The sequence below is a fragment of the Lepus europaeus genome, chromosome 20 (genome assembly GCF_033115175.1).
Source record: "Lepus europaeus isolate LE1 chromosome 20, mLepTim1.pri, whole genome shotgun sequence".
Taxonomy (NCBI): domain Eukaryota; kingdom Metazoa; phylum Chordata; class Mammalia; order Lagomorpha; family Leporidae; genus Lepus; species Lepus europaeus.
Window position 1 is genome coordinate 44,909,176 of NC_084846.1, and position 22,324 is coordinate 44,931,499.

Consider the following 22,324-nt stretch of genomic DNA (forward strand, 5'->3'; position numbering starts at 1 on the left):
CATGCTTGGCCTTGGCCTTTGGCTTTGGCCTTGTTTCTGCCCTGGCCTCATCCCTCCCCACTTCTCCTGCCTCATGCACCCTCTGGTCTTCCTGTCCCCTGAACATGTGAGCATGGTCTTTACCACTACTCACCTTTCGTATGTTTCTTCTGCCTAAAATATACCTTCTCCACTTCTCCCTGAAGTCTCATGTCCTTCTCCTTCTGTTAAAGTCAGTGGTCATCTCTGTATCCTTGAAGCCTCTCTAAGCTTGTTTGTCAACCTGTATTGATATTATTTGCTTATGCATCTTTCTCACCCAGTAGATAGCAGCCAGCCCATTGCATTACTACTAACACAGCACAGACCATGTGGTATGTACTCATATGTGCTTAATTCATGTCTTAACTCTAGAACAGCCACAGGCCAGATGACTTTGCTATATAGCCATGAAAGATAGGCCTTTGTACTAAATTCTATGACAAGGCAAGATCACAAATATAACATGCTCCAGAAAAATCAGTCTGACTTTTCCATATTAACATATGCGGGCCGACTTTAGCAATTGAAAAATACTGAATTTATTTCTCCTGATTAATTCTGAAGAGAAAAGTATTCAGAGGCACGTGTTTTTAAGGGCTGCAAAAGTCCCTTAACAATGAAACTAAACACAAGTCACAGCATAGAATATGCTGTGTGGTGCAAGAGTCACTATCGTGTTGCAGGATTAATGCGGCATCTGTGAGAGCCCAGTAAAACAGGCTACCTGTGGTACCGTGTGCGCTGTGCCTGTGTGCATGTTGACTTATCTTTTCAAGGGCCCAGACCTTACCTTATTACTTCAAACCCTGCCTCCCATAATGAAATTTAGCAACGGGGTTGGACACAGCATTGTGGGTCAAGACAAAGAGACCAGGCACTAGATGAAGCTTCTCTGTGCACTTGGACATTGACCTGGAGGAGAGCTGTGACCTGGGCTCCCTCAGACACCCTGCCCCTTGCTGTGCTTCTCACTGCCATGGTGTGGAGTGTCTAAGGAGCAGGTATTCAATCACTCCCCACGATTAGTGTCCAACAGGGATGCCCTCCATCTTAGCATGGTATCGGAGACCCTCTTCCCGTTCTTCCAGGTGACCCTTGATGCTCCCTGGCAGGTGGCTGAGAGGGCCCTGCCGAGCCTGGGAGCCCAGCACGCTCTTCATGAAGCCATGTCTGCACACGTGGAGTTCCTCCTGCTCAGACTGGATTTCCCTCTGCTCTTGCCCAAGAGTGGTCTTCCTCCTCCTTCCAATGACAGCCTTCTGCGAAGGCATCCTCAGCATCTCTCCGTGCCCACCAGCCCTGTCATTGTGTCCTAGTTAACTGATCTAATGTCTGCCTCTTGTGCAAACCTCTTTGAAGAGAGGAGAATTGTTTAAGTCAACCCTGTATCCATACTCGGAGTACTTAGAATCATATATATTACAAGCTGAATAATCCATAAATCTCTACTAATTAAGTGGATTTAAGGAAAAAGAAAACCAAAAACAAGATTTGCTTAAAAATCTGTGTGAAGTCCAACTTTCCAGAGGATGTAAGAATGTATTTATATGGTTTTGTTTTTGTTTTTGTTCTTTTTTGACAGGCAGAGTGGATAGTGAGAGAGAGACAGAGAGAAAGGTCTTCCTTTTTGCTGTTGGTTCACCCACCAATGGCCGCTGCGACCGGCGCGCTGCAGCCAGCGCATCGTGCTGATCCGAAGCCAGGAGCCAGGTGCTTCTCCTGGTCTCCTATGTGGGTGCAGGGCCCAAGCACTTGGGCCATCCTCCACTGCCCTCCCGGGCCACAGCAGACTGCTGGCCTGGAAGAGGGGTATCCGGGACAGAATCCGGTGCCCCGACCGGGACTGGAACCCGGTGTGCCGGCGCTGCAAGGCGGAGGATTAGCCTATTGAGCCACGGCGCTGGCTTTTAAGATTTATTTACTTATTGGAAATGCAGAGTTGAAGAGAAAGCGAGGAGAAAGAAGAGAAAGAGAAGAGAGAGAGAGAGGAGAAGGAGAGAGATCTTCCATCTGCTGGTTCACTGGCCAGAGCTGAGCCAGCCCAGAGCCAGGAGTTAGGCTCTTCTGTGTCTCCTAGGTGGGTAGCAGGGACCCAAGGACTTGGGACATTTTTCCTGTTTTCCCAGGTGCATTAACAGAGAGCTGGATCAGAAATAGAGCAACCAGAACTCAAACAAGTGCCCACATGCAGCGCTGGTGTCACAGATGGCAGCTTTACCCACTATGCTACAACGCCAACCCCAGGGTGTAAGAAGTTAAAAGAGAGCATCTACATAGCAGCACTTTGAACCTCCACAATAAACAACAGCATGCTTTTGAGTATTCAATGAGTGTACAAACTTAGCACCTCATTTGGAATCCTACTGAAGTGTGCTTCTCAGAATTATATTTGTTGCCTAGCCTCATTGCCTATCAGCATTTAGATCTGAATATGATCATAAATAGAGAGGAGAGCACACTGTGGTTCATTTCCCAAAAATCCTGAGGCTCCCTTGCATATGCAGCAGCCAAGGCAATGGACATGGCAGCTTAGAAACCACAGGGAGACCGGGGGCCTGGTCATTGATCTGCCACTCACTTGCTGCGTGTTCACCACAGGCTACTACCCATCTCGGGCCATCAACTTCCTAATGAACAAGAGGAGGGGACTGTATCAAGACCCTCCATGACTGTTACTCTAGAATTCCATGGCGTAGTGGGCTGGCCTTGGAAATTGGAGTATAGCCAGGCAGATGGTGGTTATGGAAAACACCCAGTCACCCTCTTGGCACAGCACACTCTTGCAGGCCTCAGGGTATAGTGAGGCTAAAGGAGGCACGGGGCAACCTCCCAAATGCTGAGCAGCCCAGAGGCTGGTGCTGCCAGCTTGCAGCCTGCCCCACTCCCATACCTCTCCACAGTGGTACTCTGGTCAGCGTGGTTCCTGGAGACTGGTGCTCTGAGTTGCTGATATGCACTGCAGTTCCAAGGGGTGAAGGTGCATCCTCTCGTCTTTCATCTGTCAGTAGATTGATAGGGAACTTTCCTTACTACCATCTGCTTGGTGCCGTATTGAGGAAGAAGTGGTCTTGTCTCTTTCCAACGTTCACCTTCTGTGCCCTACACACACACACACACACACACGAATACCACTTCTCATGACCTTTCCTTTCCATGTGGATTAGAGGAAATGCTAGATAGCAGGAATTTGCCCTAAATAGCATGGAGAGGCCCTCCTCCCTCCCCACTGCCCTCCTCCCTCTCCTCCTTTGCTGCCCATGGCTCTGTTCACACAGGCTGCTTTGGTTTCACCACCTTCAACGTTGAACTCCAGGTGTTACCTCCCAAGTGACCATGAGCTACACCAAGAAAGTCCAGACTTGACCAAAGCCGTGAAAGGCACACACACACCCAGTGAGCCTGGCCTCCTGCTTGCTTCTCTGAAAGTGAGAATGGCATCCAAGCCATGAGGCACACAGCTGGGCCTTCCCCTTAGCCACCATCCATGGGGCTCCAGGGGAGACCTGGGGGAGGGGATGCTCAGCTCTTTTAAACCCATTGTTGGATTTTTTTTCGTAATTGAAAAGGCTTTATGTGTTCCTAAAATACTGTGTCTGGCTATCATTTTAACAAGTCCTTGGCTGTTTTAAATCATGGCTTCCTATGGGGATATTCTCTGGCTTGGTTTGATTTGCTTATTAAAATTTTCTCTGCCTAATGTTCCTTTTCAGTCAGGAATGTGTGGGTTTCATTTCTTTTTCAAAGAAAAGGAGCCTACACAATTTCGTTAATATAATTCTGTGATGTTCTGCTTTACGATGGCCAGCACAAAAGAAAACTTTCTCAACACAGGACTTCGAGTCTGAAAACAATTTGTGGCCAAAATTTCAGGACAAGGATCTGGGATTTGAAGGGTGAGACAGAAGCAGTGGTATGACCGCCAGCACCCCCTCCCCTACAGCCTCCCACACCCTCTGTCCCGTGACCTCACCCATACCCAGCAGCTTCCAAGTACAGGTGCATGGGTACTGGCAAGATGCCACAGGAAATACTGCATCTCGTCCCCACCCCTCTCTCCTTGCTTGACAGGTGAGGAAGGTAGCTCCCAGAAAGGCTGAGCCCTTTATTTTTAGCCAGATTGTTCCTCTTAACAGTGGTGACTCATGGGAAATGTGTAGACCACGTGATTTTGGTATTGTTTGTATTCTTCCTAGAAGGAGACACTATTGGTCTGAGTGGGAGGTTTCTGTGTTTGCCTTTTGGAATGGCAGGGCTGACAATTAAGTACTGCTTTGGATAAAGCTGCCTTGGCTTTGCTTCTGTACCTCCCAGCCTGAGCCATTCCTGCTTTTCCTGTACTATCTCTGGGAATTGTCCTGGGGTTTCTGCTGGCCTTGATGTGGGCAGGGCCACATTAATTTCCTTACACTAGGTTCTTGTTATGCACAAAGGCAAACATGCTAAGTGCCGATGTGTGTAAGGTGCACAAAGTGATAGATCTTATTAAAAAGCTGAGAAAGTGAACATACGTACCCACAGATGAGTATGGCTTGCCCCACACAGATGCCCATGAGCGGGCCGTAGGTCAGAAGGTTATCTGAAAGGAGAAGAGGTGGCAGAGGGAAAACAGCCCCTCCAGCAGTCATCTACCGCAGAGGGGAGTATCCCTCCTAGTTGTTGGCCTCTTCTAGGAGGTTGGGTGTGGTGCTTCTAGGAGTGAACCCACCTCTACAAGTTCCACGTGGAACTCAATATCCATATTTTCATGCCAACCTCACTCAGGTCCCGGATGAAGCAGATGCATCCTGGGAAAGAAGGCATTTTTATTGTCGAGTAGGAAGACAGAATTACACATGAGGGATAGTGACTCCCAGCTGACTTAGCTTCCTGCCTATCCCATGCCAATGTAATTTAGGAACTAGGGACTTGGGGGATTCTGGGACTCAGGCCCTGTACTTAAGGCAAAACAAACCTTAGATGTCTTCCTGAGCTGGAGAAGTAGAGCAGCCATTCATGTGTCTGAGACAAAGAGGCAGCTGTACCCCCACTCGCACATCTCCCCGTCATTCATTCACACAATTGTGTTTAATGAGCACCATCTACATTCTTGCCATAGCCTACTTCAGCTGGTAATGTAGACATAAAGGAGCTCTGATCTGCTCTCTGGCTGCCTGCCTTCTGGTGGAGAGACACTGATAAGAAACAAGGGAACAAGCAGGGCTGTTGTAGATGGAACATGTCAGTCTGGTCCTGGGTGTATCTACATCAAAGCTAGAGAGGAAGATGGGGATAGGCATGAAGTTGAAGGCAGGAGCTTTTTGAGTGTAAATGATGAACTAAGCTAAGTAGACTTGTGCATGTGGTCTGAAGGCAACACAGATAAGCATACTTGTTCAGTCTCTGACATAAACTCTCAATTGTCAATCACACGAGGAATCTGCTACTATAATTGTGTGTTGGGGGTAAATCTTTTATGATATCCTTCACCACAGTGCATAGTTTTCCCAGCAAAACGTCTAAGATAAAATATTTTATTAATAACTTGGAGGGAGAAAAAACATCCCAGTAATCTGATCCCAAGAACTAGGCCTTGCTTTTATCTTCCTGGCTGCCAAGAACCTCAGAGAAGTATCTGAATCCAGATTACTACAACTCCGTCTGTCCATGTTATAATCTTGAGAGTATATAAGAATGACAAGAGTGCCTACTTTTATAATCACACATTCACAGGCTCAAATCTCCATTTCCTGCTACAAGATATATGGCCTTGGGAGCTTTTATGGATCATATCAAGCTGAGTTTGCCACCAGCCTGGGAATACTGATACTTGATAAAGCTTTGGTGAGATAGTGTACAAAATCCCTTGCATGGAGTCAGTCAATGTTCATAATTATTATTATCCTATTTCTTATTACTCCCTGATTTCTGTTTGCTAATTCTCAATTTCATTGTGCACTTCCGCCATAAATTTTCTTAAATATTTTATAAAAGGAAATATTTTTAAAGTTCCATTTTGCCTCTGGTGAAATAACCAGAGCTGAACGCAGAATAAAAAGCTTTAGGCATCTACTTGATCACAATAAAATCTGCTCATAGACTCAAAATTATTTTCTTTCTTCCAACCAAATAAGGCAGTTTCTATTACCTCATCTCATATACTTTAATGAGATTCCCTTCAGGGCCTGTGTTTTTCACTTAGAGTTTCTGATTTCATAGTGTAGAGGCAATTTTTAAGAATCATTTTCCCCAGTGTAGATATACCTTTGTTTGCTTTCTTTTTATTTCTCAAATGGCATTCACTCACAGCTTTATATTCTAAAACAGAAGAGCTATTAGTGACGTCCTCAGATAAAAAACTGACAAAGCAGAACCTTTGTCTCCCCATGTTCTTCAAACAGCAACAACAAAAACCCATGCATAATAACATTTCCCTCCATTGGAGTGATGAATTTTGCTTCTAAAATTCTATCTCCTTACAGAAGGTTTTGTTTTTGCTAATGTGCTATATACTGCATAAGGGTATCTTAAAACACATTAAACACATAAAGCCTGATCCAAGATTGTAAAACAATGACAACCAACCAGTAGCCTACCATTTATTTCAAAACATTTCAACAATTATCATATTATTTAAGGTGAAATGCAAAACAAATAAACAAAACATTGTTGGATCCTCTGCTACAAGTAACAAAAACCCATAAAAAAGAAAACAGCAGGTGGAATTGTATTTCCTATTAAGTAGGGCTCTTTGCATATGTTTAGATTGTTTTCATGGGTTCCTGCATAGCACCCATGTTTTAAAAGGTCAATTAAAAATCCATACTTAACATTAGCTACTAACTAACTGATTATTGGTTGATAATTGACTGCAACCAATAATTAGAAAAATCACATTACCAAACTATGCCTGATATTCTTATGGATTTAAGTGTCATACTGCTTTTTTACCGCCCTCCCCTTTGCACAGAGGAAAGAGAAAGAGGATCTTCTTTCAGATAAGGTTTGCCTTAGAGATTAGGGAAAGTCGCAGAGTTGTAACACATTGGAATCACTGTCAAAGAAGAGAGTGATCTTTTCTCCAGGGCTATTTAAAATAGTGCAGGTCTTCATCTGTCTCCCAAAGCCGTGAGGAGAGAAAATGATTAAATTGCTTCTTCCAGCCTGATGAGTCTATAGCGTATGCTAGGAACATGTGTGAATGCCCAGGGAGAATGTAACCACAAAGGAACTGCATGTTGGGTAACCAACTATCTGCCTGCTGTATTCAAGAAGCAATAGTTGGGCCGGTGCTGTGGCTCACTTGGTTAATCCTCCCCCTGTGGCACTGGCATCACATATGGGTGCCGGGTTCTAGTCCCAGTTGCTCCTCTTCCAATCCAGCTCTCTGCTGTGGCCCAGGAGGGCAGTGGAGGATGGCCCAAGTGCTTGGGCCCCTGCACCCACATGGGAGACCAGGAAGAGGCACCTGACTCCTGGCTTCAGATCGGTGCAGTGCCAGCCGTGCGGCCATTTGGGGAGTGAACCAACAGAAGGAAGACATTTCTCTCTGTCTCTCTCACTGTCTATAACGCTACCTGTCAAATAAAAAATTTAAAAAGAAATAAAAATAAAAAACAAAGAAGCAATGGTTGAAATTTGCTTAAACGTTTTCAACATAAAATAAAACTGAGGAAAGGTAACTGAGTGAGGTGATAGTGTGTTAACTAAGTTGATTGTGGTCATCAATTCATCATATTGAATACATTAAAATCATGTAATTTTAGCGATACTTCAATAAATCTGGGAAATTAAAAATAAAAATATGCACTATTGTGAGTCTTTAACAAAAATACCTATTTGTATATGATGGAATAGGTTTATGAGAATTTCCTTCCTCCATTGCTTTTATTTCCTATCTTTCCTCTCCTCTGTACCAGCTAAATGATCATGTCTTTTGGTGGTTTATCTATTTATATAAGCTAACTTAAATCTTTTTTGGAACAAGTACGAGTATAATTGAATATAATAAACTATATTAATTAAAGTGTTCAGGGCCTTTATCCAAGCCAGGAATTATGCCAGGCACAGGGGATATTGGGAAGAGAACATTTGCAGCACAGGAGGGAAGATGGACTGGTCAATGAGCAACAATCCAGCACAAGTTCCTGTGGGGCAGGTGGGATCCCTGGGAATCATGGAGAAGACGAGTCACTCTCTTGGGAATGGGGAAAGAGGCAAGAAAAGGTTGCAGTAGAGTGGGTGCCAGAGAATAATCTTTTAAAACATTTTGTTTGAGAAGCAGGGTGGAGAGGGAGAGAGGGAATGAATATGTGTGTGGTTATTTCCACATAGTGGTTCACTCCCCAGATATCCAGAAGGACCAGGGCTGAGTCAGGCTGAAGTCAGCAGCTGCGAATTCAGTCCAGGTCTCCCATGTGAGTGGGAGAAATGGAATCACGCCGGCTATCACTACTGTCTTCCCCGCTGTGCATTGTAAGTGGGAGTGGAACCAGGAGGAACTCAGGTACTTGGGTGCGTGATGTGGGCACCCCAAGGAACCAGTGACTTAACTGCTAAGACAAATGCCCACCTGTAATCTTGAAGCAGAGGTATCAATCCTGCATGCCAGTGTGACTGGGGAGAATACGTGTAAAGACAGGGCGCATGAGAGAATGTGGTCTTCAAGGAACAGCCTTGGGACTGCTGATCTTATTCCTGGCAAACGCTATTATTCCAATCTATCAATTATTGACAGGCATCCTCTTTGACTAATGTTTCCTTCTATACTTTTGTTCTCACTGTGTAGACAGTGATGACTGTGTAATTTGATAGTGTCAACAGAGTTGTCTGGTTTCCAGGCAATTCTAATAAAAATACAACCATAGAACTGTTGGTATCTTCAACAAAAGAGAAACATTCTGCTGTTTTTTGAGGTCCTGATTAAACTCACATAGCTAAAAATCTCTGTCTCCTCAACATTAATGCAAAAATATCCTATTCACTCACAAACATTACAGACAAAGGAAGCTTCTCACACAAAAGTTGGCGTGTGCTGCACCTTTACAAATAACACTCTTCTATATAATACTTGCAATTTTAATTTTGTAAGGAAACCTGGAGACTCATGGTTTAGAGCAAACTGTTGGTACAGTGTAGAGTGAATTTAAGTGTGAGCACCCTGAGGTGACCTGAAGAGACATTTGGCCAGTGATTGAGCCTGGTTGTCTGCCCAGGTCCCATGTTACAGAGATACTTTCTTTCTAAAGTGACACCAGTAGTATGTTTGTGGTAGACGTTTATCTGTGGAGCATTTACCGCACTAAGAACTTGATTTGCGCTGATAACAACCCATGTACAAATGCGGGTCCAGGATGATTAAATTGTCCAGGGATGCACAGTTGGGAAGCAGGTAGATGCTGCACAAGCTTGGATCCGTTTCAGCCTAACTCATAATTGTATAGAAGACTATTTCATTTATTTCCACAGTTTATCTGCATGTTACATTAAGTTCTTATTAGTCTACGAAAAGTGTGTGTTGAAGTAATTTTATGCTGTAGCAGCAGCCTTTCTGTTTTGGAGATTTTGCAAAGATTTCCTGGAGGCTTGGTGGTTTGCTGGGATCCTTCCTAAATGCTCACGACAGCCATGGGGCCTTGTGATGGGTGGGTATGGGTGGTTCACGCTTCCCTGGGCTTAAGCACTGCCTGTCTTTCTGAGAAGGCCGACTTCAGTGACAAGTGTTTTTGGTTTGTTTTGTGTTTTTATTTTAATATATTTTTTTTGAGAGGCAGATTCATACAGAGAGGGACAGACAGAGATGGAAGTCTTCCATCTGCTGGTTCACTATCAAATGGCTGTAACAGCTGGAGCTGGGCAGATCTGAAGCTAAGAGCCAGGAGCTTCTGGGTCTCCCATGTGAGTGCAGGGGCCCAAGACCATCTTCCACTGCTTTCCCAGGCCATAGCAGAGAGCTGGATAGGAAGCGGAGCAGCCCAGATATGAACCAGGGCCCATATATGATGCTGATACTGAAGATGGAGGCTGAACTTACTGTGCCATAGCACTAACCCCTGTTTTTGTTTTTGCTTTTTTGTTTGTTGTTTGTTTTTAAGTTATAAAGCATATGGAAATGGGAAGAGATGCTGAAGTCTGGCTTTTCTGCCCATAGTGATTCTATGGTTACCAGCAGTAGGGCCAGAGGAATTTTTAACAGGAGACACGAATAGACTTGCCACCTGGCCATTAGGGCCCACAGCTCAAAAGGCCAATACTGTGCTTTGGACTTGAAGATGGTAAAAGCTAAGGAGACTTGTGTGATTTAAAGAGTAGATTGATAGCTGGTGCCACGGCTCAACAGGCTAATCCTCTGCCTTGCGGCGCCAACACACCGGGTTCTAGTCCCAGTCGGGGCGCCGGATTCTGTCCCGGTTGCCCCTCTTCCAGGCCAGCTCTCTGCTATGGCCCGGGAGTGCAGTGGAGGATCGCCCAAGTGCTTGGGCCCTGCACCCCATGGGAGACCAGGAGAAGTACCTGGCTCCTGCCTTAGGATCAGTGCGGTGCGCCGCGGTGGCCATTGGAGGGTGAACCAACAGCAAAAGGAAGACCTTTCTCTCTGTCTCTCTCTCTCTCACTGTCCACTCTGCCTGTCAAAAAATTAAATAAATAAAGAGTAGATTGATGCTGGGTTCCAATGTTCATGGCTGGTAAAAAAATAAAATAACTTACATCTGATAAATATATACATTAAGTTAGTCTCTAGGATCTAAATTACATGATCCAACATTACTTTCAAGTCTTTATTTTATCTTCTTAAAAACAGAAGTGTTATTAGTGGTAAGAGTAACAGATACTTTTACAGCCAGGAACCCTCAGAATGTATATTTAAATCCCACTTTTGTATACTTCGATGAAGTCAAAATCATCCTTTCTTCTTTTGATAATGAATCCCTTATAAAAACAAGTTCTATACGTGCCTTCCTTCCAGGTTTTCCAAGTCATTTGTTCCCAAAACAAGTTACTTCTCTGCATCAGCTCAGCTCATTTGGAGTGCTCAATGTTGTAAACAGTTAAAAGGGGCCTTTTTCCCCCTCATCAGATACAACGCTTTCTGTAATAACATTGGCTCCGGGGGAGACACAGTCCTCTGAGATTGACTTTATTGAAAACTGTAGTGTTTGATGATTATTAGGACATTTGAATAGAAATTCCGCATGGCCCAGAGACATGCTGAAGAGTGAAAGGTCTGTAAACGGAAGAGGAAGACGGCCTCACCCCACAGAGACCACCTCTAACTCTGGGCTGTCTGGAGCACTGGGGGTGCAGGGTCACTGCGGCGTTCGGTAATGACCACTATCATTCACTCTAAAGAAAGAGAAAATGGACCCAGTTGAGTTGACATTGTAGAACTCAAGAGATGGCATTGGGTGGGGGCGCCACATAGTCGCCTCTTCTGGGCCATTCTGTAAGCACTGCAGCCCTTCCTTCTAGTATCAGGTAGGTTAGAGGCAGCTGGGAGAGGCCCCACCAGAGTGTGGAAACACAGAGCACCTTGGTGTGCTCCTATATTTGTTCTTGCTGTTCCCGTGTGAACCTACAGCTACAGCCTTTGTCACAAGGAAGATGCTCTCCTGTGTTTCAAGTCTGCCCGTGAGGACAGTTCCCTCACAGCTCATTTAATCCAGGACATCTTTGGTTTCTTGTGAGCATAGTGACCAAGTTGTTGGGATGGCCTGAACCTGCTCCCTCTGTTTCTTCCGCAGAATCTGTACCAGAACAGGTTTTTAGGCCTGGCTGCCATGGCGTCTCCATCCAGAAACTCCCAGAGCCGACGCCGGTGCAAGGAGCCGCTCCGCTACAGCTACAACCCTGACCAGTTCCATAACATGGACATCAGGGGTGGTCCCCACGATGGTGTGACCATCCCCCGCTCCACCAGCGACACTGACCTGGTCACCTCAGACAGTCGCTCCACTCTCATGGTCAGCAGCTCCTACTACTCCATAGGACACTCTCAGGATCTGGTGATCCACTGGGACATAAAGGAGGAAGTGGATGCTGGGGACTGGATTGGCATGTACCTCATCGGTGAGTAGCACAACACCTGCACCTTGCCCAACTGGCCTAATGCATGACCCAGACAAGCTGGCAGTGTGCTGCGGAAATGGCCATCTTTTAAAAAAGATTGATTTGATTGTTTGTTTGAAAGAGTGACAGAAGGAGAGGGAAAGGGGGAGGGAGAGAGAGGGAGATCTCCCACAATGGCAACAACAGCCAGGGCTAGGCCAGGCGAAGAACTCAGTCATTCATGCACGGTGAATGAGTGGATGATGCCAAAGCTCAGCCATAGATCTGAGGTAGGCTTATGGGTTGAGGGTCATTGGCACCTGGGAATAGACAGTGTCACTCACAGATTGCAGAAACAGCACCAGAAAATCATAGTCAGACAGATGGGTAGAAGAGGCAGTAAAGGAGGAACTGAAGCAGAAGATGGGGTGGGTGATAAAGAAGTGGGACATCTAAGAGTTCAAATCATAGAGGACAAGAGCAGAGGGTATTAGAAGAAGGGAGAGGTGGCTAGTGACAGAATTCCATGAATGAATAAGATCGGATGTCAGCCTGGCATTTTTGATGGAGACACAAGTACATCCAATTCATCATCCAAGAATCCTAATTTGACAGTTTGTTATTCTCATAGTAGCAACACATATGTAACTGTGAAGTTATTTCATGCAAAATGCCAACACTTTCAAGGACATAGCATTTCAAAAATAATTTACAAGTCCAAAATTATCTGTGAAGCTTGACAGTTTATAATTCACAAGTCCTTAGTAACTTATCTTCAAGATTTGCAAGGTCTTGCCAAAGATCAAGTCACAGAGCTGGGCCTAGAAATTTAGAGATAATGGTTTTGTCTGATCTGTCAGTTTACAAGGAGATGCCAATGCAATGGTGTCTGTGGACACATAGCTGCTCCTCTAATGGCAGAATTCACGTTGGCCACACATCTCAGCACTCTGGTGCAGGTTAGGTATGAGTCATTGCACAGCAGTGGGCCACTGAAATGTCCAAGGGAGCCCAGGTGTGGAATGCTTCCAGGATTATGACCTCTAGCTCTGTTCAGGCAAATGTGACTTTCCTCCTGCAGTATAGTAGGGTGGAGCTCTCTGTGTGTAGAGGGTAATGTGTGGAATTTTGATTTTGATGTGGATGGAGACGGAATGATGGGTAAAATACCTCGGTTTATATGAATTTAGGGGCGTATACATTTTGAAGCAATCTGCTAATAACAGATGGTGCTGAAATCTATTTCCTAGGATTTTGCTAGCTGTTTAGTAGTATATTATAAAACCTTGATATAAGGAGTGTTTCTCTGGCACAGTTGTGTAAGTTAACTGCTAAGTTCATGTAAATACACTATTGGATATGCAGTATATCAAAATTCATAATCTCTGTAGGAAAGGGAGAGAGCTAGGTTAAAAGAAGAGACTAACTTGTACAGGAAAGCGAAGATAGAGTACTTTTGTTTTCTGTTTAAACTTTGTATGCCCTTGCTAAGATTTCTCCCAGCAAGAAATGTGGTCATTCTCAAACATGGGGTCTCTAAAATAAGAGATGTCCAAGTGAATTCAGTTGATGCCAGTATTCAGGCTTTGCCCTTAATAAATTCAGTAGCAGGGTTCTCATGGGTTTTTCCCTCACTGGTTTTTAAAGTATGAATGGCATTGACCAATTACTTAAAGAAAAACAACAACAACAATAAAAACTCTGTGATGCAATTTGATTCTCTTTCTTTGCTGTATAAATACCTAAGAAATTCTTCTGAAGAATTTGCCTACCTCGTTAGCTAGTTACGAAGGCATGATGATCAGCCTATTCTACATAAAATGGTAGAAACAAAGCTTAGAGGGGAAAAATGAAAGAAAATGTCATCCTGACTTCACTATTGAGAAAAGAGAAAAAACTGAGTATTACAAAAGTTTGAAATTTTAAAAAAGTACTAATATTTATATCTCTTGAAATTGTGATTTGCTTTTTATGGGAATAATACAGTGAAACACTTAAAATTTTTAAGACATGTTTTTCAAAATAAACTCTAGGGTAATCATGCACACAGTCACAGATGTGTTATTCTGTCATTGTGGAATGCCTGTATGCTTTGTTGGTACATCTTCCATGGAAATGTCATTGACTATAGTACTCAACCTGTGAATATTTTAAATGTTGAAATAAAAATAAGAAATATGAAAAAAAAGAGAGTAATGTGTGGCCCAGCTCAGTAACACTGTCCCCAATGCTATCCTTAATCAGGATATGGCAGGGATGTGGCAGTAGCATCGACTTACTGCTGTCATGGTGTGAAGTGCACTTGATTGCTCTCATTTATGGAGTGGCTCAAGATGAGTTAGAATGATAAATGGTTTATCTCACAGTGGCGTGGCATGGTGAAGGGTGCTGTGGTTTGGTTCAGAATCAGCTCTGCCACGGGCCAAATGTATTTCTCTAAAATAGAGAAAACTTGTCAGGGTTGGTGAAAGGAATTGATGAGATAATCTGCACCGCCTGGTGATCAATATTTCATGTTTTGATTTACCCTGTCAAGTGGTTTTCTTCTCTGAATGCATCCTGGCAAGCAGCCCTAATGTCCAAGGCTTCACTCAGCACAGCCTTCATCCTCAGACATTTGCCCAGTTGCTTTGGTTGTACATTACAGACAATAGCTTCTGACTATCATTGGTCCAACAGAGACCTAGAGAGTGATTTCTAAATGTCAATAAGGGAGGCAGAAGCTTATCCTTTGGTCGAAAACAAGTATAAGATGGGCATTTGCCTATAAGGTAAGACACTGGTTGGGATGACCGTATCCTATATTGGAGTGCCTGGGTTCGTATCTTGGCTCTGACTCCAGATTCCAGTTTTCTGCTAATGTCTGTGGTGAAAAACAGCAGATGGGTGTCTGCCAACTCACATGGAAAACCTGATTTGGGTTCCCTGGCTCCAGGTCTCAGCCTGACCCAGCCCCAGCCATTGTGGGCATTCAGGGAATGACACAGTATATGAGAACTCTCTCCCTCTCTTCCTCCCTTTCTCTCTCTCAAAATAAGGAAAAAATAGCTGACTAAAAAAACATTTAAACTAAATAGTTAGAAGCAGATTTATTATATTAAGTATTGTTTCCAGTGAATAAATAGGCAGATTTATTATATTAAGCATTTCTTTTTTTTAATTTATTTTTTTTTAACTTTTGTTTAATGAATATAAATTTCCAATGTACAGCTTATGGATTACAATGGCTTCCCCCTCCCATAACTTCCCTCCCACCCGCAACCCTCCCCTTTCCCACTCCCTCTCCCCTTCCATTCACATCAAGATTCATTTTCAATTCTCTTTATATACAGAAGATCAATTTAGTATACATTAAGTAAAGATTTCAACAGTTTGCACCCACATAGAAACACAAAGTGAAACATACTGTTTGAGTACTAGTTATAGCATTAAATCAAAATGTACAGCACATTAAGGACAGAGATCCCACATGAGGAGCAACTGCACAGTGGCTCCTGTTGTTGACCCAACAAATTGACACTCTAGTTTATGGCGCCAGTGACCACCCAAGGCTGTTGTCATGAGTTGGCAAGGCTATGGAAGCCTTCCAAGTTCGCCGACTCTGATCATATTTAGACAAGGTCATAAAAGACAGGGTGAGGATAGTAACCAATGATCCTAAGAGTGGCATTAACCAGGTCTGAACAATTATACAGCATTAAGTGGGGAAGAGGACCATCAGTACACACAGGTTGGGAGTAGAGCCATTGGGGGTAGAGTAGAGTTTATGATTACGAAGGAATGAGGCCCAAGTGCGCTAGACAGGGTCTAGAACAAAGGACAGAGTCATTATTAGAGGAGCTAAGAAAGGTGCTGTCTCAGCTACAATTAAGTTTTCTGATTGAGAGGCAAATAGAACCTGACAGAAGGGGCTTGATAATAATCTGTTGGGCTTTAGGCCTTGTAAGTTCAGAGGCCCAGAACTACCTATCTCTTCACAAGGGGGACATCCTAAGGGAGGTGTGAACCTCCTAGGGGAATAAAAACATTTTATATGGTTGTGCTTAAGTTTACTGGTTAAACAAACTACACTATGTTAGATATTTAAGAGGTGTTTCCAAATACATGATTCTTAAAATTTATAGAAGGCGTTAGACCTTCTGGTAAATGTTTGCTTAAGTTGTTATCTAATGGTTGAAACTATTTGCTAAGTATTCATGTGATATTGCTATTGTCAGCAAGCGATCTAGGACTTGCTCCCTCATTTCTCTATTCTAAGCCCAACTTGTTCTTTCATTTCTCTATTCTCTTCAAGGTAGGAAACTAATTCTATTATAAAGGAATCTGTAGGACGCACAATTTAATCTTTAGACCTTATAAAAGAGATGGCTAACATTTTTCTGTAATAGCATAGCCAAAATAAGAACTTAAATAATAATCTCATAGCTAGATTCACTTCGCCATCAGCGAAGTAAACAGTAAGTAGAAAAAAACCTCCCTTTCAGACCAAAGGGAAAGAAAGTTTTAAATGAGAATATAATTTTCCTCATGGGCATTGCCTACCTTAGAAAAACTACTACAGAACATGCCTGTGACTATAGACTTGTAGTTCAGGCCACCAAAGATTAGAGATGGGACACGGGCACTCCCTTGACTGCTTTTCTTAATATTCTTTATATAATGTGTTTTCTTTTGCTTTTTTTCTACTCTGCCTTCTATTATATAGATTTGTTGACTGTAAATGTATATTCTTTCATTCTTATGATAATTGCCTTTAATTGTAGACCAGATCTCAGGCAAGAATGATTTTGCTCTCCAGAAATTATTTGGCATAATCTAAGCCATTTTTGGTTACCACATTGTAAGGAAGCACTTCGGGCATCTACTGAATGTAGGACAGGGATGCCGTTCAGCATCCCACAATGCACAGGGTAGCCTCATTATAGTGAATAGTTATCCATTCAAAGATGTCAGTGGTGCCAAGATTGAGAAACTGGAAATGATACTCATGTTTATTTGCTTTTGTTACTTTCTTCACTGTATCAGTATCTCCTCTCCCAGGAAACTAGTAGCTCGGCCAGCATGATTTCATATTTGGTCTTTCTGGAATCCCGTATTTCAGTGTGGATATTTTCCCCTTTATCTTCTGTATACCCTAGCAATTGTTGTATATTTACTTTTTTCTGTCTTTGGGAAGTCCTCTCAATTAGATCTAGCTTTCTAATATTTTTTTTTCATCACAATTCACACGACATAGTAAGATTACAGTAATGGTAGGTTTAGGCATGAGTAGTATAGCCATGTGCAAAGCACTCACAGACTATATTCTACACATTAGTTAGCACTTCAAGGAGAAAGAGTTCTAGGGTTAAATAAGGATGGAAAACTCTGCCTTAGTGACTCACGTGTAAGTAAAGTTTTAAGAAGCCTCTTCAATTTTGTCTAATCTATCATTTCCCACACTTTCTTCAGCAAGAGACACTTTATTTCTCAGTATTTTTTCCAGCTTGAGAAACCACACACTAAGAGTTACAGGGAATTATAGAACAAATATAGAAATACAACCCTTATCCTTAATAAATAATTAATATTCAGAACCTCAAATTTAACATTTTAAGACAAAACTAAAATTGTCTTCCTGGCATGATACTTGCATATGGAAAGTCTTACAATGCTTCCATAGCGACACCAACTTTCAAGGCACTGGAATTTTTCCTTTACCTGAGAATGCTATATTACCTTGGAGCATCGAGGAGCTGGGGTTGGATTTCTTGGTTACAGCACAAAGTAAACACTTGTATTCAGTGAAGCAAGATAAAGGAAAAGCCACAGAAGAGGAGGAAGTAGGGTAGGTATTCAGGACTTCCCCTACCACTTTATCCTTAGAGTCCCTCCCTAGTACAAGAGAATACAGCATCTGCATCAGTGGCCCAGTAGCACGTAAAGCAAGCATATTCTCCCCATAGCTCCCGTTCTGGTGTTTAGGAAAGTCACAGTCCAGCCATAATGGGAAGATCCTTGGTAATTTTACCAATATTTGATTATCAGAAGCATGAGTTACTCTGAAAAATGAAAGCCATGCTGTGGCTTAGCAGACACAGGTAGTGGACTTATTGGGAAGTAGAGGGAGGGAGGGAGGGAGGGAGGGAGAAAGAGAGAGAATGAGAATATGAATATGTATGAGAATATGAATGAATGGGATGGACTACCGAGATGCTCCTCTCCTAATCCACTGGTTCACTACCCAGATACCTTCAGTGGCTCAGGCTGGACTGGAAGCTGAGAGCCTCTCAATCCAGGTTTCCCGCACGGGTGGCAAGGACCAACTACTTGAACAATCACTTACTACCTCACAAGTTCTGCCTCAGCAGGAAGCTTGAGTCAGGGGCCATAGCCAATAATCAATTCCAGATACTCTGGCATGGGACACTGCTAGGGCAAACACACACCCTGATTCTCATATTTAATGATCGTAGGCTTGGGGCTGCTGTTGTGGCAGAGTGAGTAAAGTTGCTGCATGTGATGCTGGCATCCCATGTGGGTGCTGGTTTAACTCCTGGCTGTTCCATTTCCAATCCAGCTCCCTGATCATGTGCCTGGGAAGGCAATGGAAGATGGCCCAGGTCCTTGGGCCCTGGGAGACCTGAAGGAAGCTCTTGGCTCCTGGCTTTGGCCTAGCTCAGCCCAGCCATTGCAGCCATTTGGGTAGTAACCAGTGGATGGAAGATCTCTTTATCTTTCCCTCTTTCTGTCTCTGTAACTGTCTTTCAAATAAATAAAGTGAATGTTTAAAGCAAAATGATTATAGGGTCACTTGCCCATTCTGGTTTTAGTTGCAATACTATTTTTGCTATCCCATCTCAAATTAAAGATTAGGGTATGGAAATGTGAGCTACAGTTTTCATTTTGAAGAAAAATCAAAAGAAAATACATCCCTTGCTCCTTATATATGTTTGTTTCTCTAAGCATCACTAGAATTTTTACAGTAAAATTTTAATAACCTGCAAAAATATTTTATTTACTATAAATATATTTTTAAAGGAATGAAATACATATTTACATGTTTTAAACAAAACTCATGATGATAAATTGTAAATACTACTGGCATTAACTAATGTTTCAAGTTCTTATTCATGGTTTTACACATTAAATGTCATGGGGCTTTGCAATGGAGCTCCTAATTTTATTTCAGACTCTCAATAGAAGTGATTGTTTATTAGGTTTGTAGCTCTGTTTGAAGACCACTCTCTGTATTAGCTCACTTAATCTTTAACGCAAAATTTTTAAGTAGGTACTAATACTATCCCTGTTTTATAGTACGGAAGCTGAGACCCAGCGCTTAAACAAGCTGCAGAAGATCACAGAGCAATGGGGCTGTAAATATTGCTCCCACAAAGTGGCATGCGCCACAATGGAGAATCCGGGGGGAAAAAGAGGCCTCCCAGTGGACATCCCAGGAAGTGCCACTCCTCCTTTGGTGGAGAGTGGGGCTTAGTCCTGGCTTCTACTCCAGTCCTGCTCTTTTCCTGAGTGCCTTCCTCCCAGAACCCAGCCCACTCAAATGCGAAAATCACATTTCCCAATCTCTGCAAACATGTTCTAAGGGCAAGGCTTCACAGTTGCACCTGTGCATGGTTGGGCAGGCAGCCATGAAAAGTGGGATGACCTTGTTCTCTGCCTGTAGCTGCTACAAGCATAGCCTTGAGAAACTGAGCTTCTCTACATCAGCACCTGCATGACCACTCTCTTGGTTTTTGGACATCAGCAGGTAGTGGTGTGTGGGATGGCAGTAACCATTCCACTTGCCACTGGCTGGTCACAGTCTTGGTGGGTGGAGGGCAGTTGTTACAGCCTTCTCTCTGGATTGCAGCTACTGAACTGAGTTCCTATACCCACAGGCGGGCCTTTCTGAGTGAGACAAAGGACCAGGCTGTGTTGGGAGCTGAGTAGGTAGTATATTTATTTGAAAGGCAGAGTTAGAGATTTTCCCTATGCTAGTTCACTCTCCAAATGGTTGCAACAGCCAGAGCTGGACCCATCCAAAACCAGGAGCTTCTCCCAGGTCTCCCACATGGGTGCAGGGGCCCAAGCACTTGGTCCATCTTCCACTGCCTTCCCAGGAATGTTAGCAGGGAGTTGGATGAGAAGCAGAGCAGCCGGCACTGCTTTATATGTTATGCACCAGCGCTGGCCCCTGCAGTATATTCTGAGGTCTTTTTGTAGAAACCCTGTGTAGAGTCCACTTCTCTAGTACTGAATTCCCTGCATTAAATTCCTTTCTTTATGATATATATAAAGTGACCATTTTATTTTGCATCTGACCCTGCCAATACACTTGGATTCCTAAAACCAAGATTAAGAACTTTTCTAACAATTTAGATTGTTAGTGATAAATGCCTTTGGGAAAAGGGTTGACCTCTTTGCACAGATGGTCTGGACAAAAACACAGACTCTTCTGTTTTCTTGTGTGATATGGTTGTTTAGTGTTAGTGTGAGGGCAGGGGCACTAATAGTGCCAATTGCCAACCCCTTACATTACGTTGTGTGTAAATACGCATAGCAAAATGGGCCTCTTCTTTAAAATGTGCTATTTTGCCATTCTCATCAGCCTTTTCTGATTCTTCCTAACAGTGTACCCTCTTTGTATTCTTATTTGTACTCTTAGGTTCATTGATATTTAACCCATTCTTCCACTTATTCTGATGGAATTACTTGATTTTTAAAAATAAATGCCTGTGTATTTAAACAAAAACTGAGAACAGAGACCATGTCTTGTTCACCTGGTTTTAGCACAATGCCTGCAATGGAGCGAAGTACTCAATACACATTATTTAAAGCATGAACGAACATCCTCCTTCTGCGTGTTACTACATTTGAATGCCTGACCATGACTGTTACAGCGACTATTTCAGTGATCAGAGTAGATCAGTTCAGGTAAATACCACCCCTTGCAGAATTTCCATAATGAGGCAAATTTCTACCTGGGTCTGAGACTCATTATGTCAATATTGAAGACCCAGGGAGCTAGAAAAATATTATGCCTTTTTGAAGAAATGAAGCAATTACTGTAAAAGATGTATTATGCAATCATCTTAGTAACCCAAATAGGGCTGTGAGCGCACACTGTGAATACAAAGACAGGCAAATTTTGCAAACAAGCGGATTTCCCAAGAATACAAACAGTTCTTGCTGTTAACAAGGCAGCAGTCATGTTGCTTTGCAAAGAAGGGGCAACCACAAAGGTGCACTCAACATAGCAGGTTACAGGACATCTCCTGTGATCTCATTTAATCCTCACCTGTAAGGTCAAAGGTGTTACTCTCCCACAACATGTGGACAAGGAACCCCAGGCTGTTGGAAAATGGCACAATAGGCCTCAAGAGTTAGGTCCTTTGGCTTCAACCTCAGCCCTCTGGGCGCCTTACTGCCACCTGTTTTATATCTAGGTAGATGTCAGATGTGAACCACAGAGCTTTCTTAGCGCTAAAAGGGCAAGCATGACCTTTCTCCCTCACTGTGGAACCAGGGATCTGGGCCTGCCCTTGGGAGCCCTTGTTAGGTTGCCTTTGCAGCCTTTGTGGTGGCCTTGGACTCTCAAAACATGGTTTTCCTCACATCTCCTATCTATCTGCTTTGGGAGGTTATTTCCTGGCAAAGTGGCACTGGAAGGGGCTCCCATATAAGATCAAGGTCAAATTCACATCCCTGCCTTCGTCTGCACTCAAAGCCCGGATCTGCAACCAAGGAGGTGACAGTCAGCTTCTGGGATCTGTCGCCTCCAATAATCTTTTATTCCTCTCTGGGAAAGGCCTTTGAAAGAGCCTCAGTAGGTTGCCTTGTAACACACAGAGGACAGCAGGGGGCGAAAGTGCACTCACCCCTGAGCTCCTCTAGGTGCCTCCAGGCAGCTGGCTCTCCCCGAGTTTGGGCTGTGGAGGCCATGACTGCCCACCCTCCACCCTCCACCCTCCACCCTCCACCCTCCACCCTCCATATCCACCTGCATTCCTCACCCACACAGCTCTTCTCATCCGTCAGTCCACCCCTGACCTCTCCATTGGTCTCTTTCCTTTCACACTTGGTGTCACTGTTCTTTTCCTTCCTCTCTCTCATCACCAGATATACATTTATTTGCTTGATGTTTAAATATGACTTCTCAACTATTTGTTTTCTTAAAAAAGAGGTTTATTTATGAAATGCAAAGAGACAGGGATGGAGGGTGGAGAGAGAGACAGATGCCCATCCTCTGGTTCACTCCCCACATGTTTACAACAGCTAGGGTGAGGCCAGACTAAATCAGGAA

General features: G+C 43.4%; 1 protein-coding gene across 1 annotated transcript in view; it reads left to right on the plus strand.

Moving 5' to 3' along the window:
- The first annotated feature begins 11,741 nt into the window (after positions 1–11,741).
- Positions 11,742–22,324, plus strand: part of HECW1 (HECT, C2 and WW domain containing E3 ubiquitin protein ligase 1) — a 221,318-nt gene continuing 210,735 nt past the window's right edge. The window contains exon 1 of the mRNA XM_062178407.1: positions 11,742–12,063. Within this exon, the coding sequence (XP_062034391.1) occupies positions 11,775–12,063 (289 nt within the window). The 5' untranslated portion in view covers positions 11,742–11,774. The remainder of the gene's footprint in view (positions 12,064–22,324) is intronic.